The sequence below is a fragment of the Phyllostomus discolor genome, chromosome 7 (assembly GCF_004126475.2).
Source record: "Phyllostomus discolor isolate MPI-MPIP mPhyDis1 chromosome 7, mPhyDis1.pri.v3, whole genome shotgun sequence".
Taxonomy (NCBI): domain Eukaryota; kingdom Metazoa; phylum Chordata; class Mammalia; order Chiroptera; family Phyllostomidae; genus Phyllostomus; species Phyllostomus discolor.
The window spans coordinates 52,047,449-52,073,812 of NC_040909.2; the positions used below are offsets into that span (position 1 = coordinate 52,047,449).

Sequence of the window (26,364 nt, forward strand, 5' to 3'; positions counted from 1 at the left end):
TAAATAAATGTATTATTAAAATTAAATTTACCTGTTTAAAATTTTTTACATCTGGCTACTAGAGAATTTTAAATTATGTAGGTGGCTCACATTCTGTTTCTGTTGGATGGCAGCTCTAGGTGATGTCTTCTTTCTCTAGATGTGGTTCCTGTGCTCTGCAGGCAATTGGGGTAGGGTCACAGTACCATCAGCAATTAGGATGTTTCAAAATAAATGTGTCTCAATTCCTCCAGAGACCTGGTCTATTTCGAGTTAGCCCTTTTACCTAAGGTGTAACAACACTCTAGAACTTACTATGGCATCATCTCTTCATGAGGTCCTGAACTGCAATTTTTGTCCCTCAAGCTCAAAAAACTGTCGAAGGCTATGCTTAGCTTCTCAGCTGCTGCTTCTTTCTGAACTGGAATTTCTCCTGAGAAAAATGGCCCAAGGTGCAGGCTGCCTCTCTGGCTCCCCTCCCCTCCCCTCGCCTCCCCTTCTGCAGCAAGGCTCTGTAAGGTGTCACTGCCCTGGAAGCTCTCCCACTGCTTCAGTCAGATGACTTTCACATGCTGTCTGGCTTTTCTGGTTGCTCTCAGAGGGGAGTTTAGGGTGAAACAACTAAGTCTGCCATTGCCAGAGGCAGAATTTTTATAACTTAATTAAAAATATATTATGCCTATGATTTAATGTTATAGGATTTTAATTATGGTTGATGTGGGGAGCTGAGTCAGGGTTGTGGAGAAGGAGCAGTCCTAACTAATCTCACTTTAGTCAAGGAAGATTGTACAGAAGAGGGGTGACTTTTAGAGCAGGAGATCTCAGCAAGGTGATAATCTCAGGGATACGGAGTGTCATGTAGAGCTAGGAATAGAGTCCATTTGATAACTTAGCTGACCAAATAAATAATGGAAATATTAGCTCAAAGAGATTATAAATCACATGCTAATTCCAATACAGTATTACCTGGAGTATCTTACTGAGGTTTGTAAGTTTACAGTGATGCTCAAAGGGCGAGAAGATTGTGATCCACAAGCAATGTCTGCATTGGACAAGGGATGGGGCTTAACTGGACGTGGATGTGAATCCTAACATCCCAGAAATCATGCGCAATGATTGAATTATCATACATCAAAAGTATGTTAGAATCAGATTGTTTGTAAATTAAAATACTTTAGAGACATCACGTAAGGGTTTTGAATGTGCCATCCCCAAATTTTACTGCTTTGACATATTTTTAACTAAAGACACTTCAGAAACAATAGATTCAGGAAGGGCTCTCTGACCTCCCCCTTTCTACCTAAAAGCAGGACATAAAATTTCCCATGAGGAAGGTGCCCTTTTTGGTACAGGGTACAGCTCAATCACCAAAGATTCTTATCAGTCCAAAGATAGCACTAAGAAGGTCTACAGAACAAACCTTACTAATACAATTCTAACCTCCCATTAGTTTCCCCCATGTATTTATCCTCCCGCAGCCTGCCATCCATAAATGCCAACCCCATTGGCTTGGTCTTGTCACTTTTCTACAAGTTTATTGTTCTGTTTTAAGATGCTGTATAAGCTCCAAGTTCTAAACACTCCTTTGAGTTACTCATCACTGAGTTTCTCTCATGGATATAAGTGCTGCAAACATAAATAAAACCTGTATGCTTTTCTTTTTAATCTGCCTTTTGTCAGCTTAACTTTCAGGGCCCAGCTAAAGAACCTAGGAGGGTGGAGAAAAAAGTTTTTCTTTCCTCCCCTACAATCAAGTCACTTCAAATTGGCTGTTGATCAATATTAATATGGTGGAAGACCTTTAATGGAGGCCCGAAGGGCTTATAGTCAGCTATGATCTATTAAGGTTGTAATAAATGTCCAGCAGGGACAGTGAATGTGCTTTTTGAATTTATGCAAGACACTGGGGTGAGAGACAGAACAGGCTGGATGACAGAACTGAGATTCGCAATGATCTTGTCAAGAAAATTGGTTCAGACACCAATGTTTATTCCACCAGTATTTACCAAGATCCAACTTTGTGTCAGATCCTGGCACAAAATGCAATGATGAGCAAAAATAGATACCCTGTTCTCTTTGAACTTACGGTGTGGAGGGGTGGATCAACATCAGTCAGGTAATCACACAGAAATGTGTAAGTGCTGTGAAGTTAATTAATGCTATGAAAACACATGAATAGGAACTTGAGGGTTCCCTTGGAGAAATGATGCTTGACAGGATGTCTAATAAAATGAATAGGTATTAATCAGGCAAGGTGGAAAGTAAGGTAGGGGAAAAACATTCTAGGGAGAGGAAAAAATGGGCAAAGGCCCTAAGGGAGACAGTTTTTTTTTGTTTTTGTTTTTTTTTTTAATTTCAATCATTGTTCAAGTACAGTTTTCTCCCCCCTACTCCCGTTCCAGACCCTCCACCCAAGGGAGACAGTTTTGAATAGTGGAAAGGTGGCCAGTGTGGCTGAAGCACAAATCTCCAGAGGAAAACAGGGATGGCTCAGTGGGCATGCGCCAAACCACTCAAGCCTCGAAGGCCATTGAAAACTTTTGGTGTTTATCCTGAGAGCAGTGGGAAGCCATAGAAGAATCTTAATACGGGGGTATCACAGTCATATCTGTGTTTAGAGAAGGTTATGCTGGCTGTTCTATGGGGAATGGACACTGGTTGTGGTGAAAAAGCACATGTGGATGCAGGGAGACTGCTTAGGGTCTCTAGAAATGGTCCTGGAGAAAGAAGGCAATAGTTTTAGGTGATCAAAAGCCAGAGATAAGCCATTAGTTCAATATGGGTACTAAAAAAAATGTGATTCAAGCTATACTGACAGACACAGTGTCCTGGGCAATGGTCTAATTGTGGACCGATCGAACTGTTTGGTTATCTTATTCAATTTAGACAACTGCAATTTGATAAACTCAAAAGTGTCCAAAGGAAGGCAGCTTGGCCTATGCCAGGGCCAGGAACGGCAAAGTGGACTTGAAGCTGGAGAAATGACAGACTGAAGGAGAAAATAGAACAACTAAGAAGCAATATTCAAAAATGTCAGGGGGCATCATGTGAAGGAGTGATGATTCAAATCACTGTTCTGGAAAGACGGCTGGGACCCATGGGCAGCAGTTATAAGGAGGCCTATGCCAACTCAGAGTAAGGAATGTTCAGTAATGAACTGCCTGCCTTGTGCTACACTGAGACTGCCTCCCTGGCCAAGATGTGTGGAGGAGACTTTTGAAGGGATGCTGGGTTAAATCATCTCTATAATCTCTTCAAACTCTCTAGGGTTCTTTGATTCTTTCAAAGTGTGATCTTTTGAGGGATAACTTCATTTGTGATATTCCTGTTAATATCCTACCACCATGATCATCACTCTCTTCCACTTAAGAATATATATGTCAGGACTTGTGCAAAACTCTTTACACGTACTTCCTCATTTAATCCTTACAGTTACACTAGTTAACTGATTATGATCCCTATTTTTTAGTTAACTTAATTGAGGTTTGGAGAAGTAATTTCACAAGAATACAAATGTGGCATTTTGTTTCCCGAGATGGTGCTCTTAATTAGTGCACTATCAGTACTTCCTACAACCAGTTACTCTTCTATATGTCAATGAATGACATTCTGAGCTCAATAATTTAACCAATTTCCAAACTTTCATATATTAAAGTAGATAAAATTCCTTATTCACAATGACAAAATATAGTCAATGTCATAGCTAGTAACTATGTAAGTCAGAATAAGGCTAGCTTATACTTGGTAACAAACACCCCCAAATTTCAGTGTCTTAACAACAAAAGTTTATCTCTTGCTCATGATAAATTTATATAAAAGATGAGCAGGGGAACTCTGTTTATCATGATCATTCATTCAGTGACCAGGCTTACAAAACAACTGCCACTTTTAATGTTGCTGGTTGTTGTCAGAGGAGAAGAGAACTTTGGTGGAGGGTTTTATACCTGCAGTCACATGCTCCAGACAAACTACAATGTAGGCGATTTTGCTCACAATTCATTGGCTGGAACTAGTTGGGCTAACTGGTTCCACCCAAAATGGAGTGGACTTAGAAGAGCAACCCAACAATGAGCTTGGAGTTGAGAGTACTTGGAATATTTGGCAAATCATGTTAATAACTACTGCAGACGATAAATATGCAATGAAGCCAGAAAACATGCAAACACCTTTTACTGTATACATTTCAGAATTTCTACCAAAAGATAAGAATACTTCTTTACATTAGCTTATTTACTTACCCCATGTTGAGAGTATGAATACATTAAGAGAGGGGAAATGTACAAAACATGGTGAATTCTGGTAAAAGTCTTCACTGTATATGAAAAACAGTTTGAACCATAATCACGTCTGCGACTCAAGCCCTGGGCATTCTATATTAGTATACTTCTTTGCACTGGGGTTATATACAAGTGTTGAGACAGAAAATGTAATATTGTATTCCCTTACAAGTTTCATTGTACCTAATTTTATGTAAAGCCATCATTGGTGAGCTAAGAGAAGGTAATATGAACAACTTAAGCCATGTATCAGGTTTTGAATATTAAGATACAGGAAAAAACCCATTTAAACACATTATAGAAATTTTATTCTGAAAATTCTTGGCAATGTCAGTTTGTCCTTGTCAAATTAACTAAAGGTATGTTATTCAAATCCCAATTTTATTTACACAAAAATGTGAAACCCTTAAGAACTTTTGCTTTCTAATAATATTTGTAATAACAAAATAAAACAAGTAATTCACCTTATTTCTTGCTATGACTCACAGTACTCAATTCAAATTTGAACTACTTTTATCTACTACCTGAGGGAAAATATAGTTGTTATTCATAAGCACTCCATAATCTCAAGTACAAAACCAAAAACGTACAATGAAAGTATGAAGACAAATCAGTAATATCTATGAAGCATTTCCCTGGAATTGGTTTTCAGAAGGTAATTTCTTGTTGTAAGTGATTTAAATGCCCAAAGAAAAAGTAAACGGAGTATTAGTGTGCTTAAAACAGAATTAAAGTTTGTGTTACCGTTACTAGTTTAAGAAAAAACTGATTTTAAAAGCCAGCAATATTTCCTGTAAGGTCATTGCTGTGATATCTTACATGGTAACTTTTTCTAATTTGAAAGCTACATATTTTAATAGAGAATGGTTTGAAATGTTTTTAAGGTCAAACTGGGAATATGTTGATGATTTAAAAATGCAAACAAAGTGCTTTATTATATTATAGAACCAGAGTGTTATTGTGGTTTAAAAATATCATTAAATCAGCACAAACCCACACTTATCATTTCCTGCACATTTTTCACACTGAGCTGCCTTCTGACTATGAGTAATCTGTTAATCTGCTCCTCGCCTCACAATCCGTCAAAATGACAGACTCATTCCTTCTCCAATACATAATATCTTCATTTACTGTACGCCTTGCTGCATCTTTCTTTTTTTGCTAGCAGTGAAATTTAGAAAATCACAAGTAAATTGAGAGAATGTGACATGGGTGGTTGTTCTTATTTGTTTCCCATTTCTTCCATTATTTCAGCAGGAGGAACTAAAACTTTTCTGGACTCTTAATGTGAGTTAATAATATTTCCAACATGTAGGCAATTTCAGGTTTCAGTAAAAGTGCTGTTAAAGAGGTTGGAAGAGGGAAAATGATAAAATAAAAAGTAATTGCACCCTTTGCCAAGCCAAAACTCTGACCATAACAGAATTTTCTTCTAATGCTATCACCAGGCAGTAAATAGATTGTCACACGCCACCACCAACCACTAGGGAGGAAGAAAAAGATGTCATTTAAAAGAGAGAAAGAAAGAAAAAAAAGAAAGAAAGAAAAGAAGAAATAAATAAATAAATATCATCCAGTAGTTTAGGGATGAATTTCCCCCTCAAAAGACAGGGCTGCATTAGCACAAACCCCACCGAGTACTGAAGGCCACACTGTGATTTTACTTAAGCTAAGACCTTCATTGACTGACCTTAGGTCAGGCCAGATCTCAGGCTTCTGGTTCTGTGCTATTTTGATAATGTAAATGCTTTTGCTGTTTAAAATTGTTTGCTATGAATTCAACAGAAGGTGTTTTACTCCTCCTTCCTTCCCTGCTTTGCTCCCATTGCTTATTAGTCTATAAATTCTGCATATAAAGAGAATGAAGAACTGAAAAATATGAGAATATATAAAGTTCTAGATAGTTTTTTTTCATCTTAAATAAGAGATAAAGCACATCATCCACAAATGACCATTTGGCTTCACTTGTTACTGAGCTAGGTGTTCACATCATAAAACCAAGGGTCACTATTGTTAACCTCAAATGTCAAAAGTGAAGAAGTTGTTTTCAGCTAAACGAGAAGCCACCTTCTAACCATTCTCATTTCAGCACATACACACAAAATTCCCATGCGTACACCCAACACCCAATAGCACATTTTCTTGTCCTGAGCACCAAACTGCATCTGATTTGTCCTAATCAATGGTAAGGGAGCTAAAGGCTTTTAAAAATCAATGGACAAGAAAGAGTCAACAGAACAATAATGTCAGTGTTAACCCAATCACATCAGCTAAAAGTTGTTTGCTTTTCCTCCTTCAAGTCATGTCAAACGGGCTGGACATTTGACCAGCAGTTACTACACTGAGTGGGTTTTCACGCAGTAATGAGCAGTGAAATTTCTTCACAGTTGTGAACTCTGGTAAACATAACATATTGCGTGAGTAAAAAATTACATTTTAACTTTAATCAATTTCAAAATGGAATGTTTTTCATTAACAAGAGAAACAAAAACATTTCAAGGAAGAGGTAAAACTAACTGCCAACAAAAGCAGAGTGTGTGAGGGTGGGAAAGGCTGAGATTTCTCTGTGCCAGCTCTGGACAGGGTCCCAGGACTCTTGGCACCTTTCCTAAAATGGTTACATGCTGCCTGGATGACAAGCAGTGAGGACTGGTCTATGCTGCGAGGCTGAAAGCTTGCTAACAGCACACTAAAGGCATCTCTCCATGATGCTCTGCACATAGTAGGTGATTCAAAAATACTGAACATTGCTGATGGTATAAACTGCAACACCCTTGAGTCATTTCCTGCTTTAGAGGTTCCTTGTTTAAACAACAATGGAAGCTACTCTGCATTTGGTTACAAAATGAAGGATGAGGCAGCAAGTCTATGGATGTGACTGGCTGAGGCCATTTAACCATAGTTATGATTTTCCTTTTCTTAGGTTCATGTCCTTATCCTGGACCTCAACCTGCAATCCCCTCCCCTCCCCCTTAGATAAAGGTGAACGTAATAAACTAGAATTAGTACTTCGACTTTTCACAGGTGCTCATTACTCTAGGAGAGAAAGCTGAATCTTTTAATTAAAAGCTGAAACTGTAAAGTGTTAGAATGGTAAATAATTGCTTTAGTAATTACTTTCTTTACCTGGACCCTGCACCAAAGGTAATCTGAGTTCATCATCTGGATGGGTAACTGGGTAACATCATCTGGATGGGTGACTGGGGAGGCCTGGGTAATTGCAGAAGCTGAATATCCTATTTAAAAAATGCTAGGATTCTTTAGAGATCCATCATTTCAGACACGGAAGCTTTGGGGAGGTGGAAGAGTAGGTGCAATCTGTTGTTCTGGCACTCACACGGGAATGGGTTTCTTGAGTTTGTAATTTTGGAAAATGTGGTAACTAAAATATTGATGAGTATTTTCCAGGTCCTAAAGGCTTAAGATTCTCTCATGGAGCACAACTGGAAAAGGAGGCTCGGGGTGAGATGCTAGGTCCTAGTGGTCCAAGAGAGACCTGGTTGGAAAGCAGGTAGACAGCTAAACTGAGACACTGGAGAGCTGATGCCCAGGCAGGCAGGGCCAGAATGAACAACTGAAGAGAGCAGAGAAGAAGAAATATTGGCCAGGTTGGCAGGGGTGACACCCAGACCTCTGGGGGGATGGCTAGTTGGGTGTGGGGTACAGTGATGAGTACAGGCATGTAATCTGAGCTAACTGGCTCTGGTAGAATAAATGGTCAGAATCAGGATTGAAGGTAGGCTGGCCAGGCCAAGTGCCAAAAGTAGAGGAAGAAGAGAAGTGAAGGGGCAGGGGACCACCAGCTGCCCAACTCTGTTGGTGAATTGTTGGGTCCCATGGAACCCCATGGGAATGGTCCCCCTGAAGCTGTACAGGGCACAGCCCTAGGTTCAGAGTAGTCAGGGGTGAGAAGCAGGATGATTTTTGAGTGATTTTGTTTGCTTCCCAGAGTGCCTTTAGCTTGGGTTTTCTCTGGAGCAGGGTTAGAGAGACCATTCTGAGCCTGGTCTTTGCTGTTAACTGAGGAAAAAGGGGGCACAGTTGAGTTTGTACCAGGTGTCTTTAAATCCTGTTGAAAAGGTTGGACCACTGGACTGCAGACTGCTCTGGGAGCAGGAGAGGGATGGAATCATTTAAGTTTAAGAGGGCAACAGCACCATAGGCTCAGGTTTGTTATCTGGCTATCTATCACCTGTCATTTATCTATCACAGTTAATTAGGAAACTCTGTTGTGCTCTGCTCCGAAGGAGAAATATCTGTCAACCCCAACTTACTTGTTTTAAAATGATCCAAATTTAATCACTTGAAGAGAAATACAACTTGCAACTTCTGTACTTAATTTCGTTTATTTATATTTCTCTATTTTGTGTTGGTGGGACAAAAGAGTTAAGCCGTGGAGGAGAAGCCGGTCAGGCTGAGCCCCAACAATGGGGGAGAAAAGAGAAAGGAAGCCTCAGTGATGAGCCCAGAGCAACGCTTGCAGGCTGGGTGACAGGCCAGCTTGCTTCAGGCGGGCCAGCTGAGCCAGCAGGGACTGAGGTCAGCGGTTATTAATCATTTGTCAGAGTCTGCGGGGCTTTATCAGATAATTACAGTTATAAGTATGTTTATATCACAAAACATGTGGAAAAACTGCAAAGGATTCAGGTCCTAACACAATCTGTACTGACATTTAAAAAAACACAGATAAATGATAAAGCATAAAGCAAACACTTCAGAAAACCATGCCATTGATTATTGGGCATTCTAGAATTATTTTCTATACTGTTTATCTCCATAAACATTTAGGACCTTACAGGGTCTTAGACTACCTCCCCTATTCCACCTATTTTCCAATGAGTTGTAAAAATAGCAAGAATAATCATCATTTGAAAGACTGGTTATCAACTCCATCCATATAAATAGACAACTAGAATGTAATTACAGCTTATTTATAAAATCCATTTCTGAGCAAAAATATCTTGAGCTGTTCTGAAGAATCTGCATAAACACGTACATGGATGTGGCGAAAGGACAGCTCTAAATCCCACAGACCAACAGAAGGTATTTTAGAATAAACGACTTAAGACTGCAAACAGCATCCATTTTGCTGTTTGGCAGCATGTAAGTTCACACCCTAGGAAACACTTTTCCACATGATGAATTGTGAAATTGTTTCCCTCTGCTCGACACTTTTCTAAATTATATTAGATTACGTTAGCCATATCTGTGCCTTGTCACAGAGACTGTCGGTGCCCCAAAGGCAACTTGGGTGGACGCTGGAGGCAAGGGACACAGTATTTGAGATGCTGCCTAAATGGCAGTCTGTATGTTGGGGAAAACCAGTGGGAAATATAGCACCCACACCCAACAGTGCAAGGAAAGATGGCTGTGTTGAAAATCCAGACATGCTAGGGATTATGGTGTGGTGAACCATGTGTATTTCAGTTCCTAGATTACAAACATAAACATCTCAGGAAGTGATTACCTTTGTGTCTCCCTTCTACCCAGTGTCAAGCAGTGCCCTACAGGTGTGAGTGTGTGTGCCAGTCTGCTCTCCTCTGCTGCCGGGTTACATCGATGTTGCACCAACCATTCTCATTCTACTCATGATGGCTGGACTTTTTCCTGACAGACCTCGTATTTGGGTATGAGTTATAAAAATTTTAGGTGTCTGGATATTGCATATACTTATTTCACTGAATTGAACATGTGTCTCACCTCCCAGAGGCACCATCCTACTCCCCTGTCAATGGACCTGCATGTGAGCATGTCTCCACGACCATCCTGTCTGCGCTACTACAACCGCGCTCACATCCCGGAAGCCAAGAGCCCCCTGCCTTTCATTTTCATTCACAGCCTCCGCGTGCCCCACTTTTAATCCATGATTCAGGCCAGATGCCTGTTTATCCAAGAGGGTGGACTTAGAGACTTATCTTTTATTTAAAAATTTTAAAAATATTATCAGTATCTCTTAACTTTAAATTTTAATTTTAAAGTTTCATATTTTAGAATTAAAAATGGGATACTATTTGTAAGAAATATAATAAATACAAATTTTAGGAAGAATCATAGCTTTCAATTTTGTTAAATTATGTGCCTTACATGATTCAATTATCCCATTTTATATGATGATCTATGCTGACCTCATCTTTTTAATTTATGGCCCAATAATGCCTTTCTGTCAATTCTCCAAGCTACCAAATTTATGAGCCAAGAGCCAAGCCATGTAATCTCCAGGTTTTCTGAACAGCTATATAATAATGTTCTAGAAACGGGCAGATAAGCTGCAGGCAAATGGGATTAATGGCACTTTATTTTTTTTTTGCTTTAGAATTGGCTTTTATTGTGTAAAAACATAAATTAATTTTAAAATGAATTAACATTTAATTGGTTAAATAAAATATACTATCAGTTGGTGAATTTAAAAATGTAGTTAGTGAATTTTCTTATATTCTTTCTATCTTTGAGAATGGAATTTTATTTATTTTTATTTATTTTTTTAAATTTTATTTTAATCATTGTTTAAGTACAGTTTTCTCCCTTTTACTCCCAATCCAGCCCACCCTCCCAACCCTCCCCACTTCCCTCCCATTACTACCCTCCCCCTAGTTTTTGTCCATGTGTCCTTTAAATTTGTTCCCATGAACCCTTCTCATTGTCCCCTGAAATTCCCTCTTCTCTCCCCTGTGGTCACTGTCAGCCGAGAATGGAATTTTAAATGAGATATTTAGTCATATACTACCACATGTAAATATTAACTAATTCATCCAACATCATGAAGCATGTTTTCTATGCAAGGCTGTGCTCCCTTCAAGAGTAGAGCTGGTTTTCATGTGTAAAACCTGTAACAAGTCTCATCAAAGTCTCAGAACCTAAGCTGGGAATGACTTCCGAGACCATCTGACTCAAATCTGTTCTGTTAGGATGAGAATTAGGGTCCTTTTTTCCTTCTATTGAAACAAAAGTTTCCACTTTTTAACATGTCTTACTATCACTTTCATTTGTTCAGACTACAAGTTCTGACTTTGTTATAATTTGGACCAAAGTTTGATTTCCAGTTATTTTTAGAGTTTACTCATATATAGATAAAGAGTTTGTTAGTCAAATCTAAGATAAGCTGCAGGATTGCAAGCAACATATCGACACATCAAGAGATAACTGATTTTAACTAAGTTAAAACACTTTTTATATATACTAACATTACAATTTCACTTTTGAACCTATTTTTGTATCTATTTATGATGGTGACAATTCTCCCTATTAGATCATGAAAGAATGACCAAATCAAGTGTATAGATCAGAAATACTTAGATTGCTGATAAAGAAAATTTAGTCTACCTATGTCATGAATATTCTGGGCCCCATTACAAACTGTGTAAGTGGTCTCCTGGCAGCATGTTAGTCCTACATGGCTTTGATTTGCTGTTCATTGCTGATTAGACCAGAAGTGGTTACTTGGCCCAAGCTATGCCAATCACATTCTCCTTCCTGGAAAGTAGGAAATGGATTCAGACATAGCCTGCCAGCCAGCTTCAGCATCTATATGAACTGTAATATGTAAACTCAAGAGCTGTCAGACAGCCATGTGTGATGGGGAGCAGAGAAAGCCGGTGCTCAGCAAGAATGAAGCACACTGGAGGGAGCAAGTTTATGTGCCTTGACTGGGAATCAAACCTACAACCTTTTGGTATACAGGATGATGCTCCAACCAACTGAGCCACCTCACCAGGGCTAGCTAAATTCTTTTTTCATTTTAAAAGATTTTATTTATTTATTTTTAGAGAGGTAGAGAGGGGAGGGGAGTAAGCAAGGGAAACATCAATGTTACCTCTTGCACACCCCCTACTGGGGACGTGGCCCACAACCTAGGCATGTGCCCTGACTGGGAATCGAACTGGCAACCCTTTGGTTCTCAGGCTGACACTCAATCCACTAAGCCACATCAACTAGGGCCAGCTAAGTTTATTTTGATATGTGCAACCAGTGAGTCTAATTCAGACACTGTGTAATAGAGATCTCACTCGAGCCACAGCTATGATGCTGTTGTTGGTATTTTGGTCCATTTTGGACAAACCACAGTGTAAGTGAAAGAGTTTGATAATGAGATACATTTGGACAATGAGATGCATTACAATAACTAAGACCTTATGTGTGAAGCTCAAGATAGAATGATTTTTAATAAATTCCTGGTATATGATAAGTAGTAATAAAGTAATACTGCTTTATACAGATAAACTAGCTTATTTAGCTATTTATTAGAAAGCCATAGATACTACATATATTAGGAAACTGAAATTCAGATTTCCTTGTCTCTGATGAACCTGAAATAGTGAAGTTTTCCTGTATTGACAAATGACTCATATGTCAATGACATTTTAAAAATAATGAAATAATTTTGAGATTACGAAGTTTTGAAATTATGAAAAAAGACAATGGCTATTTAAACTTGTATAAGCTATTTTGATAAATTTAAAGGTACCAGGTAGTATAAAAAATACTTAGAGAGAGCTTGCCACATGCCAGGAATTGTGCTAAGAATTTTTCATGTATTAATTCATTTGATCTTCCCCATAACCCTATGAGGAAATTATTATGCCTGAATGTGAGTTAAATGACTCGCTCAAAGTCCCATAGCTAGTAAGAGGTGAAGGTGCTATTTAACCAGGTAGGCTGTTAGCCACTACACCATAGTCTGAATAAGAAAAGTAGACTGAACTAAGACTTCTGGAAAAAAAAACTTCGGAAAGTTGTTTGGACATTTTGAAAAACAGTTTCATGAAACCAAGAAAAAGGCACAATTTTCTAACTAATCTTTAAACAAAGAATTTAGGTTATTAATGATTCTTACCGGGGGTTAGAAGGAGACGGTGGATTCATTTCTTTCTGATAGTGCCGACCCTGGTTAATAGGCTGTAGGAGACAAAACATATGTGAGTAATTAATTAGCATCATGCTTGTTACATACACTTTCACATGTACTCTCATTGCTGTAATTTTTTCCCCCCAAGACACAATCTTCAAGAAGAGCCTGGCTTATTTTATAGTATTGTTGAAGGCTGTTTGGGAGATCAAGCTAATAACAAAGTGATGGATATGGGAAAACACAGGTTATTTTAATGGCCAGTCACTGGGCTAGATAACATCTATGGTGTAATCCAAGTTCATGGATGGAATCCCCCTCCCTTGTGGAATTTTATGCTATTAACATTGGTTGATATTTGCAGAAACAGCAAAACTAAACAAGATACCTGTGGAATTTATGCTGCGAGCAAGTATAGGCAACAACCAGAGACTGGGAGATATAGAATATATATTCATATCTCACTGTAAGTTTGCAAGGAGAACTTCCACTTTCATTAATGGAATTACACATGTAAATCTTAGGTCAAGGTGGTCATTTTCCCCAATTGCATAATAAAGCCTCAATGATTTATCAATGAACTGAAAACGGTGATACCAATACCCAAGAGAAATGTGAAATCTCAATTTTCTCTCCACAGGAAAACTTTCGGTTTCTGTTTATTTCAAAACACATCTAAACAGCCACCTCCCATGTAAGCCTTAACCTGCCTCCATTGAAACTTGATGTATTTCATTTGTTCTACAAAAGGAGAAAATTCCATTATAACTGAAACAAATTCTGTTTTCCAACATCAGTTCAAAGTATGTTTCCTATGTATTAACAACAATGTTACTGTAATATGGAAATCATTTTAAAAATTCTCATTGTACTACAAGTTGGAATTTGGCATACATTTTTGAATTGCATTTAAAGGGCTTCAGTTAGTTCCTTACCCAATGGGGCTGGTGTTAATGGTTTCTCACCCATAACATGACCCCACAGTGCTGACAGCAACCGAGAAAAACAGTGCAGCCATGGTGTCTGTACATATACAGCACATACTCCTTATTTCTCACATACTCCTTATTTTAATGGGTCCTAAAATAGTAATGACATGGGTGGTGGGAATTCTTTAAAGTAAACTGTCTTCCTCTGTAAATAATGTCTTGGAAATGTTCCTTTAATTTAAATCAAACATCCTGTATGATAATCACCGTCACTTAGCAACTATCTGTGATGCACCATGAATTTAAATGTACTCAGATACTTTGGTAATTGAACCAATATCAATGCATCACCATTTCAGTAATAAGAAACAACAGCTGGGAGAACATTGTGAGGAAAAACATGTCATAAGACATATTTGACCTCACTAGAGAAATAATACTTAGCAATTTGCCAGTGAAATTTAGTTCTATGGTTTAGGCTTTATTATTTCACAGCAGAAAGAAGATTAGCACAGAAAGTGCTTAACCGGTTCTCCAGGCCAACTTGCACTGGGGCAGAAACAGTCCCGATAACACCTTCATTGGCATTCCAGCGTTTCAGCTGAACTCAGGCCTCCAGTGAATGGACTGCTGCTCCTTTACTTGCAGAGGCATTTCCGTAACTCTCTAAGTATTAGAGTCTTGATATTCAGTCAATTTCTGTTTTCTTAATTTTATACCATTAATTCTATTTATACTTGTCCCCAACCCTTTTGTTTCAAATGCCTTACTCCACCCTCTGGAAAAGTGGCTCCAGAGCCCTATCTTGTTTGTGACCCAGCTGTCACTTAGATGACACAGACTGACCCTTTCCATGTTTGTGCATGTTTGTATGAAACAGACCCGGTAACACACAGAATAAAAAGGAATACAATTAATAGAAGTTCACACTTACAATGATTTTTAGGTGTTGGAAAACAAAAAATAACTAGTGGAAACTCTTCTACGGCAGAATTATAGATATGAATAGATAAAAAAGGTAAATAAAAATATTCACTTAAAATAATTGCAGGCAATGTACCTTGGTCTGAAATACCTGATTCCTCAACTTAATTTGTACTGCTGAGAACTAATGGCCCTGGCCGGGTTGCTCAGTTGGTTGGAGCAATGTCACATACACCAAAAAGGTTGTGGGTTCAATTCCTGGTCAGGGTGCATATCCAGGTTGCAGATTTGATCACCAGTCGGGGTGCATATGGGAGACAACCAATCAATGATCTCTCTCAGATTGATGTTTCTCTCTCCTCTCTCTCTCTCCCTCTCTCCCTCAGTTTCCCTCTCCCTCTCTCAATAAACATATCCTTAGTGAGGATTAAAAAAGGAGACTAATGGAGTTGTTACTCCAAAATATTTTATTCAATAGCCAACTTAAATTTAATAATAGTGTGTCTTGGCAGAGCATTCTGACTTACGCATGTAACTGCTACAAAATGACTTCTAAACCCCAACTGCTAATGACTCAGTTGGGGAAGAATGCAAGTCTTGCTTTGGAGTGAGTGCTATACAAAATTGGGTGGCCCCACTTCCCTTTCTCTGTACATGTCTCCTAATTTCATAATCAGACTTGGGACAGGAAGGGATTATGGGACTGATGCAGCTAAAGAGCTCTTTCAAGATATTTCAGTTCCCATAACTTTGCTTTGCTGCTTTGAAAGAGCAGAGCTTTCACTTGGATGTGGTCTTTTTGTTTTCCTAGGCCCAAATCAGAATACAGGAGACTGTGCCTAATGGTTTCTAAAGCTCTCTGACCATGGTGGGGTGGGCGTGGGGGTGGGGAGAATATGACAGGCTGTCTGAAGCTAGATGTCCCTATCTATGAGTGGACACAGCTGTTTCTACATCTATATATTATAGATATATATGCACAAACCTATTTCTACCATTTCTAGGTAGGCAACATCATTTGAAAGCACCAGTTAAAAAATGAAATTGATTTTTTGATTTTGGAAATTTAGTCATATTTAGAGAATACCATAAGCAGCCAAGGAATAACAATCAATACCTACAAATAACTATGAAAATCATGATAATGGCAGTAAATGATATTTATGGAGCATTTACACTGTGTGGAATCCTTGACAGATATTATCTCATTTGATTCTCGTAGTAATTCTATGAAACAGGATTAACAACCCCATCTCACAGATGAGGAATTTCAGACACTGGATGTTTACCTAAGGTGATGCCAGCCAGGGAATACTGAAGCCATAATTTGAAGCCAGGCTGTCTGATTTCAGTTTACCCTCTAACCACTAGAGTGTAGTACTTAATCCAGTACTTAACCACCTGGAGTGGTGAACATTTAAGTTTTTGAATAAGAAATATGGCAAACTCAGTTCATTTTAAGTCAGGAAAAAAATAGTGGTCCTGAAATACATTTATTTGAAATATATGACTACCTCCTTACCATAAATTAAAACCACTTGATTTCACTCTTATGATGCCATTCTATATTTAAAATTAAAGAGAATAAGTTTTGCTACATTGCTAAATTGGGACAAATTTGGATATAATAGATAATACTTCAAGAATGAAGAAAGTTTATTTCACGGGGTGAAATAAACTTTGTAGGTATTGATTGTTATTCCTTGGCTGCTTATGGTATTCTCTAAATATGACTTTCATAGTCACTAAAACCCAGAACAACTAGCACGTTTCAATATGTTCTCCCGACAGCTCATATATTACACTGCTTCTAATATCAGCTTTTGTATATTATTTCTATAGTGGCATAAGACATCTGCTTGTCTGATTTATCTGCAGCTTAGCACAATCAACTACTTACCTTTTTAGTTCAGGATTAAAAGAAAACTCATTACACCTAAAGACAGCTGAGAAGTTAATGAATCTGTAGATCAGGACAAATTAAGACCTATTAGATCCTGAAATGCTTATACATTATATATTGGACACACAGCAGCCAGCAATCATCATGTAAAACGCTGATATGCTGATGAGCAAAGAAATGGAACGGATCCCAGAAATTCGGAACTTGTCCTTTTGGTGGCGCTGTTGCTATGCACTAGTGCTGGGAAAACCAGCATTCTCATTAAAGTAACTACCACTTAGCACAAAAGAAGCTTTGCTTTTTCATGATGAAGCTGCTAGAAATTTGGGGGTGAGGGAGAGAAATAAAGGCTAAAGAAAAGAACAAGAGAATCCTCCTGTGTTAAAAGATAAAGACAATATTTTCATGTTGTTACATAAAAACCTATGAAAATGGCAATAATGTTGCAAGGTTAATCAAGATCATAAATAACTTGCATGAGAACCTCACCATATGCTTGTAATTTCATTATGTGCATTTTGCCTCATTTTTCTCCAAATACGCTTTGCAATGTGCCATTTGATGGATGAATATGATTTTTTTTAAAAACAAGCTGAGGGACTAATGTACTCTGTACTAGGTTAGGAGAATTCTTAACTTGAAGGAATGGTAGCTTTGGGGCACCTGCTTACAGGGTAGCATGCACGTGAATGTAGGTTAGAGGTAGGATGGAGAAATAATGAAATAATGAAATAATTTATTTGTAAATGTCTGAGGTATTTGGTGTGGATTCTAATGGTTAGGCTCACATTAGAACAAGAACAATCTCAGAACCTTTGCCCATTCTTACAGCCCTCAGTGGTCATAAAAAAGGGAAATGTCCTAGAAATCTTTTCTGATCACTCAAGTGGCCCTTCGAGGGGAGTAACTTTGGGAAGCAGTAGATCATAGTTAGCCTGAGCTGGCTGTGCTAGGCACAGGACACGTGCATTCTATGTTCTCAATCAATTCTCATCATGCCCATCTGAGGAAGGCTCTGTATTACTTCCACTTTATAGGTGACTGTGCCAACCTGGGATGTGAGATGAGGTTGGCTGATGTGGAGTCTATATTTTGGTCATCACATGGAGCTATCTCCATTAATAACTATTCCTTTTCCTTAAAACACACACACACACACACACAATGCAGTTTTATGCTGTTGTCAGTCAAAATCCCTCACCAGAATAAAATTCACTTAAGAATCCATTGTAACCAACACCTAGTTCTCCTTCCAAGGCTGCCTGTAGGCCAGTTTTTTGGATAAATCTAATGAGGGCTCCTCCTGACAGAAACCCTCCAAAATTGGCTACTTGTAGCTTGGTTTTCACAGAAGTTGTAAAATATTGTTTTAATTGAATTTGGTTCTAACTTAGAAACTTTGAAAAATTTGCCTGTTAAAGGCCAGGGGATTTCTCAGTGGGCTTGATTTGTTTAACATGAGATGCAAAAGCTAATTTGTTATGAGAAATATGGTTACATTTAACTATACTTTTAAATGAATAATTTATTATATCTAAACACCTTTTAAATAGTATACATTATTCTGAACTGTACAGATGCTGAGGGAAGCTGAGGGATCAAAGCTTGTAGTAAACACAATCGAATTGCTAAAGACTCTTCCTCTTCACTTTCCTCTGCATGGGCTGTCTGGTTTCAGACTGCAGTGTGTGTGAAGTCCTTAGGTCAGGAGGCTAAACTGCACGTGACTGGCCTAAATCTCCTTGGTAAACTATTGGTCATTAAGCTCAGCTCAGAGGGCAATTTTTCCTTTATGTGTATATTTAATCCCATTTATCAAATCTTGAATGTAAGATATTACCTGCATCATTCAGGATTTATTTAAGCAAAGAAAAGCTCATATTTATTTACTTTAGAATTTTGATAAAAACTTCCTTAATTTGGAGTAAAAGAGAAATGTTTTGATATTATTGATTATTTAGACAATGATTAACAACCAGCAGTGACTGAGTGTAACCTCACGTAGGCTCTGTGCTCAGCACGGGCCTCCCCCTCACAGAGTCACGGCCAGGCCCAGGGGATACTGGTAACAATGGTTACCCGATGTGGTGAGTGTTATCATTGAAACTGAAGGTAATGGGACCCCAGAGAAGAAAGAGAGAATTCTGTTCAGGGTGGCTGAAGGTTGGAAGGGTTTTGTGAGTTGGGTCAAAAGGAGTGTTTAGGAGAAGAGGGATGGAGGGTATCTGCCAGAGGGGAGAGTGTGAGCAGTGGCATGACAACTGACGTGATCTGAGGGAAGGCATGGAAAGTTGCACAGTGCAGCTGGAGTGTGGAGGAGTTAGCTCTGTATGTATTTTGGGTGGGAGGTGGGTAGTGATGCTGAGACAAGCAAGCACTCATTTCAAGTCTGGTCAAGGTGATGGAGAAACACAGGCACTGAGACGAGGTTATCTGGTTAAAGGAGAGACTCCACCATCACTTCCATAGAGTCTGTCCTTTTCAGAACTTGGAATTCCTTTCTCCCTCTTTCCACATGGTGAGTTTGCCCTCATCCGTGAACCCTGGTTTAACTGTAGCTTTCTCTGTGAAACATCTCTGAAATTTAAGGTAGAATTAATTGTTCCCTCTCACTTGTTCCTGGAACTTTTTATTATATTATCACTCACTACCCTGACTTACATACAATGAGCTGTTGCCTCTGTGCTTCCTTCCAGTTGGCGGACATCTCAAGGCTGGGCAAAGCTTTATTTGTATCCCCAGCATAGTCCCCAGCCTGGTGTACCAATCAGAACAAAATGTGGAATGAATTCACGAGAGACAGATAAGCAAGGTTGTGGTGGGAGTTATTGTGGAGATATTCCCGGCTCTAGTGGCAGAAAGGTAGGCATGGCTCTCACAGTGATGCCTGGAGAAGGGCCGCAGAAGGCTTTGGAGCCAAGTCTTGTGGGATAAACAGGTACAAGGTACAAAGCTATGTGCAGAGTGCATTTGGAGAATCACAACTGGACCTGAAGCATGGAGTGAAAAGTAGGAGCAGTGAGAGATGAGACTGGAGAGGGTGGCAGGTCTCAGGTCATTGAGGGCCCTGTAGGCCAAACTGAAGAGGCTACGAGGGGCAATGAAAGGGCTTTATGCAGGGGAAAAGATAAAATCAGATCTGGGCTTTAGAAAGATACTAAGGTGAATAATAATGATAATAAAAATTGCAACTAAACTTTATTTATTAAATGCTTATAATGTCTCAGTTACAGTGCCAAGTGCTTCTCCAAGGTCACAGCTTGGATGTGAACCCTGGCAGTATGAACTCAGAGCAGATTCTCCTAACCATCCAGCTATGGTGCCTGGACTGGTGGTACAGAGGCATTAGCAGACTATTGAAGTAATGTGGGTATGGTACAGGCAGGGAGGGTTAGGAGGTAAAAAGAAGGGAGGATTTGGAGACCACCTGGGCATGGACAATGAAGGAGTGGGAGAAGCGGGGAAGTCTTCCAAATTTCTGGTTTGAGGGCAAACCATGGGTGGTGGTGCCATCACTGAGCTACAAGGAATGCAGAATATTACTGTGATAAATACAGTTACGAGTTCTTTTGTTCCTTTTCACAGCTCCTCTACAATTTCTAAAGAGAAAGACATGAGCTCTCAGAAGGACCACAATAGTTCTTGTAAATTGCTCTATTTAAACTCTCTAGGAGCAACAAGATGCAGAAGATCATTAAGGAATGCAATATTCCATTTGGTGATAGTTCCAATATTAAAATAGACTGACTTTGATTCAATAATAATCATATCTAATGAATACAAAAGGTAGGTTTTTCAATTATTTTCTCTGTCTAAAAAATAGAGTGTTCAATATCTCATTTGGTCAAATAGGGGGTTATTAAGTTCATTACCAATGATGTTATTTTTGGCTGTATACTTTTCAAGAGGAGTAGTTGTCATGCATGAGGACTTCAGTCCTTGCCAGAACAGGACAGTGATGAGAGTACTGTATCCAGGGCAACCGAGAGTTCAGCCTTTTCAGTCCATAAATAATCATGCCTCAGCTTGCCCCCTGTAATGTTGGTCTCTGAGCTACTTCGTGACAGAATGAGCTTGTTCAGGAGGCCACTGTTCTCTTTCTTTCCTTTGGTTTAAATGCCTGCTGAGGAATATTTTATAAGAAAGGCAATATTTTGATTCTATTTTAAATCTCATTGGCAAAAATCTGCATCTTACTCTGACATTTTAGCTCTGGCTGCAGGGACACTCTGCACACAGGGGTATTTTTGATGGGTGGGTGGATATTCTTTGGCACCAAGGCTACTGAAGGCATTATGCATGCTTGGTCATTCAATTTAATGAGGAGAAAGGACACTAATGAAAAATGAACACCATCCCTCCCACCTCATGTCCTTAGAACCAATTTGAATTTCTCCTCTGTGAAGTCTTGTTAAGTCCTCTCCAGAGTAGAAATCTCACCTTCTGCTGGACATTGGCAGCACTCATTTGACAACTGAATCCCATACCAAAAGTCACCATATCGTGGCAGTTAGGAGCTCAGACTGAAGAGTCATGCCATACTAGTTCTGAATCACTTTACTCAGGGTCTCCATTTTCTCATCTGGAAATGAGAACTTGGTAGTGCTTACCACACTGGATAGCAGGAAGGAATAAATTAGATAACACATGTAAGGCCTAGCGCCAGGGGCTCTGAGCTGTTTAAGATCCACAAAGATGCTGGAGACCTGGAAAAAAACCTGGTTTTTAAGTTAAAAAAAAATTCTAAAATAAATATTTACTGAAATGCTTAATACCATAAGTTATCCATTGTCAGCTTCATTTGAACTCAATCTTTACATATTTTATTTTAGTGTTTTATATTAATATGAATAAAGTTACACAATTTTATATTTCCTTTAAAAACTGCATAGTAAAAGTTACATTTACTGTTGGATGAAAGTCTGTTTTAATATGTTCGATCTGATGTTGAATGTACCTCATAAGTAAATGTTCCTTGGGCCTAATCAGGTCTTAAAATGTCTCTAGGTGCTTAATAATTTACCATTTACTATGTTAATGATTTTATTATTCTGCTTCATTATATTTATTGTACTGTACAGGACTATTTTGTCAAAGTTTCTGCTTTGTATTTCTGATTAAGCCAGAAGATCCTTGAGGAAAGCATTGTGGAGAATGGACTGCCAAAATGCTGGGCTCTGTTCTGGGATCCAACACTGACCGGGTGTGGAAAGTTGGGCTCAGGATTTAATTTCTTCACCTGAAATTTGACCTGCTCCAACTCCTCTGCAGGTGCATAATGAGGACAACGGCCATATTTAGAAGTGCTCTCCCTGTGTAAGCCTATGGGCAAATATAAGCCCCGGAAGCATCTGCAGTGCCTATCATGGCCCTTAGGCACAGGCAAGAGTCAGTAAATGTCTGGTGATTTCTACAGAGGGTTCTTTTCTACCTCGTATCCGAGCAATACTTAGTATATCTATAGTCTCTTTCTCTTTGTTCATTTAACAAATATCGACCTCAAGGTCTATATTAGGAGCTGGGGATGCAATGGGATACCTAGAATCTATAGTAAAATTATTCTTTTTTTATTCTTTTTAAAAAAGGTTTTATTTATTTATTTTTTAAAGAGGGGAAGGGAGGGGGAAAGAGAGGGAGAGAAACATCTTGGTGTGGTTGTCTCTCGCACCCCCCTACTGGGGACCTGGCCCACAGCCCAGGTATTTGTCCTAGGTTTGGAATTGAACCGGTGACCCTCTGGTTCACAGTCTGGAGCTCAATCCACTGAGCCACACCAGCCACAGCTTTTTTATTGTTTCAATGTATGGTTTTTTATATTACTACACAATTAATATACATTATCTGAAGTTAAATATGACAAGTTAAGAAAGATCAATGCCTCCATACCTAAAAGACTACTTCAGAATGGGCTCTGAGTATTTCTGATAGAAAGTGTGCTCATTTTGGCCCTCATTTTCCCAGGCAAGGCTAGGCTTTGTTAGAAAGAAGCTGCTTGCTCCTCATTAAGGCAATCAACAAAGGCGAAAAGCCTTGGACTCACAGGTGGCAGGCAGGAGTTCCAGGTGGTTGTGTCGTCACTGCTGGTACTTATGCTGACATTACAGTTGTCAACCTGGGATGCGCTCAGGCCATGGGAAGCCCCGGTGTCCTCCAGGTCTTCATTCTGCTGCCGCCGTAGGCTTGCCAGCATTTGCAACTCAGATTCACTCATCTGGCTGGGCTGATAGTTTCTCCAGTCATACTCCTAACCAAGAGAGGAAAAAAGTGACAGAGCAAAGGGTCACTTGGCCTTTCTTAATTTTATAGCTACCAGTGAATGCTACTCCACAGCCCTATCCCTTCAATGGTTCCCCAGGGACAGAGGCCACAGCCACACCCTTAATGTTCCTTTATACAGTGCCTATCTCACCTGCCTGTCTTTTTGTTTCTGACCTGTCAGCCACATGGTGCTTCACTACGATTCTCTAAATGAAGCATCAGACTCATGTCTGCCTTAGTGCCTGTGCCTGTGCCTGTGCTAGTCTCCGATGCCCCATCTGCTGGCTAACTCCTAGGTGATTTTTAGGTCCTAAATTATGTTACAACCTTGTGGAAGCCTTTTCTGACAACCACAAACTGGGCCAGCTCCTCCACATTATAGGCTTGCATAGATGCTTGAAGTGTTTATTTTTAGCATCTATCACAACTGCAGTGAGTAATTGGCTTTGTGGTCACAGGTGGTCTATCAGCTTTACAAAGGAAGCGCCATGACTTACTCCCACTGTGCTTCCCATGTCTGGTGCTCAACCAGTATTTGAGGATGACGAAATAAACAAAAATTCAAAGCAGTTTGTTTTAAAAAGAAAACTCATTTCCCATAAAAATGTCCACTTTACAAGAAAATTGATGAATTTTATCCTTGTCAACATTATGACCAAATCCATTTGACTTACAGTTAAGACTGAAAATGACTAATGCTGTTAAAAGCCATCAAATAAAATATGAACTCAAGGTGGAATGTGTAAGATCTGAAAGCCAGAAAGACCTTGCAGCTACAATAAACACTTTTACTGACATGGGCTTTATTATATATATGTAATCTTTCAGGCACATTTTCCCCCTCAAGAATAGTACTACAAATCTTTAGAGCCTAATATAAATGTTATTTCACTGTACAGGGAAGAAATTGGCATATGGAATTCTCAAAACTTTTCCTTTCTCTCTGGACTAAACCAAATTCAATAACGAATGTTAATTTCAGCATTACTAAAATGTTAGTATCATAAATTAGCTTTATGATTTAACTCAGGACTGGCATATAACTAATTTCAAGACAATCTTGAAATTTTCTTGTACACATATGAAATTGGTTGTACTTAAAAAGTTTTTCTTTTTGCCATGAAACACTAGAAGTTTTTAGACATTATAATCTCTATACTTACTTTCTCAGTGGACCCTTTGAGACAGAGCCTGCCTTCTCTTCTTTTCTGCCTCATAGGAATATAGGAAGTTAAAAAAGTATAATTTTGAAAAAAAATCTTGGCATTTCTATGACACTAAAAGCTTTTTAATAGAGCATTATTGTCATCATAATTTGGAGGTTATGAAAGCATATGATCTGATAATGTGATGTGGAGATTTTCTGGAAAATTGCCAATGGAAACTCACTTAAATGCTTATAGTTCATGGCTCCAAGCAGCTTGGCACCCTGAGAGGCCATGCAATCTCTAATAGGAGAGTTCAGGAGTATTTAATATGCTTTGAGAGTTCTTGGGACAAAACAGATATCACAAGAAGATGAATGAAATTTATATCCCAAAGAAAAACATGAAAAGGGGGGGAAAGGACAATAGAAATAATTAAGATTCAAAAGAAATAGTTGGGAGAGCAACAAACACAAGAAGAGATGCTCAACATCACTGTCATTAGTGAAATGCAAATGAAAACCACAATGAGATACCATAATACAAAAGATAACAAATGTTGGCACGGACACAGAGAAATCAGAATCCCCATATACTGCTGGCGGGAACGTAAAATGGTGTAGCCACTTTGGAAAACAGCTTGGTGGTTCCTCGGAATGTTAAACATGGGCCATGTGGCCCAGCAATTTGCTCTTAGGTATACGGCCAAGAGAACTGAAAATGTGTTCGTATGAAAACTTGTAAATGAATGTTCATAGCAGCATTATTCACAATAGCCAAAAAGTGGAAACAAGCACATGTCCATCAACGGATGAATTAGTTTTTCTTTATCCACACAATAGAATATCATTTAGCTATAAAAAGTAATGAAGCACTGATATATGTTACAACATGGATGAACCTTGAAAGCACTATACTAAGTGAAAGAAGCCAGAGAAAAAAGGTCACAGATTATGAGATTCCATTTACATGAAATGTCCAGAATGTGGAAATCCAGAGACAGAAAGTAGATTTGTCTCTTGGGGGTGAGGTAGGGGAGAGGGAATGGAGGATGACTGTTAATGGGTGTAGGGTTTCTTTTTGGGGTGATGTCAATGTTCTGACATTAGGTTGTGGTGATGATTACAGAATTTTGGGAATACACTAAAAATTCCTCAATTGTATACTTTAAAAGGGTGAATTTATGGCATATAAATTGTATCTCAATAAAGAAGTAGTAATCAGGTGTGAAATGAGACAAGTCACTTGGCTTTGGGCTCAACCGTGATCAAGTGACTTGCTGTTCTTCTTCTGTCAAGAAATGGAACTAAATGTTCTGTGCCAAATAGGTGTATTATTTGGCTTGTCATTACCAATACATGCTTTTATAATGAAAATGAAAATTTCATTTTAATTTTTATAATTTACTTAAGAAAGCCTTGACATGTAGTATGAGTAATCCACCCATTCAATTTATTTATTTAATCCACAAGCCTGTACTGTACCTGAGGTACATTGCAGGTGCCAGGATGGAAAACCAAGGGAGAATGGGGCAATGGTTCAGCCAGACAGATCGAGTCTGGGCCCCAGTTCCGCCACTCACCTGCTGTATGTGATTGGGCAAATTACCTAACCTCTCTGTGCCTTGTTTCTTCACTTATAAAATGAAACCATAGTATACACCTCATGGAGTTTTTGGTGGACTAAATGAAATGATGTATATCACACATTTAGCATAGTCCTGACAAACTAAGGGTCCTCAAACTTATGATTTGTTCTTTTATCAGAAAGTGCTTAAGTATGTACTTTCCAATATATCATTATTTCTAAATTAAACATATGTACAACTACATTAAAATAGTATGTATAAAATAAAAACACAAAATTGAAATTAAAATGGCTAGGCTTAAAAAAAAGGAAATAGTTTAAAAATTTTGCTGCTGAAGCCCAGTGGATTGTTTTGGATACATCTTCTAGGGTGAGCACAACCGTAGTAGGAGACCACTGAGTTGGTAATCAATACTTATGCTCCCTGTTATTACAATATTATTCTTTCTTTTTATTTTCTCTGTCCCCCTCTGTCAAGTCTTTCATCCATTCCATACTATACTAGGAGCTGGGAGCACAA

At 38.7% G+C, this 26,364-nt stretch overlaps 1 protein-coding gene across 1 annotated transcript in view; it reads right to left on the minus strand.

Moving 5' to 3' along the window:
• Positions 1-26,364, minus strand: part of CFAP20DC (CFAP20 domain containing) — a 245,334-nt gene that overhangs the window by 31,938 nt on the left and 187,032 nt on the right. The window contains 2 exon segments of the mRNA XM_036030972.1: positions 13,087-13,148; positions 22,895-23,098. Of these exon segments, the coding sequence (XP_035886865.1) occupies positions 13,087-13,148; positions 22,895-23,098 (266 nt within the window).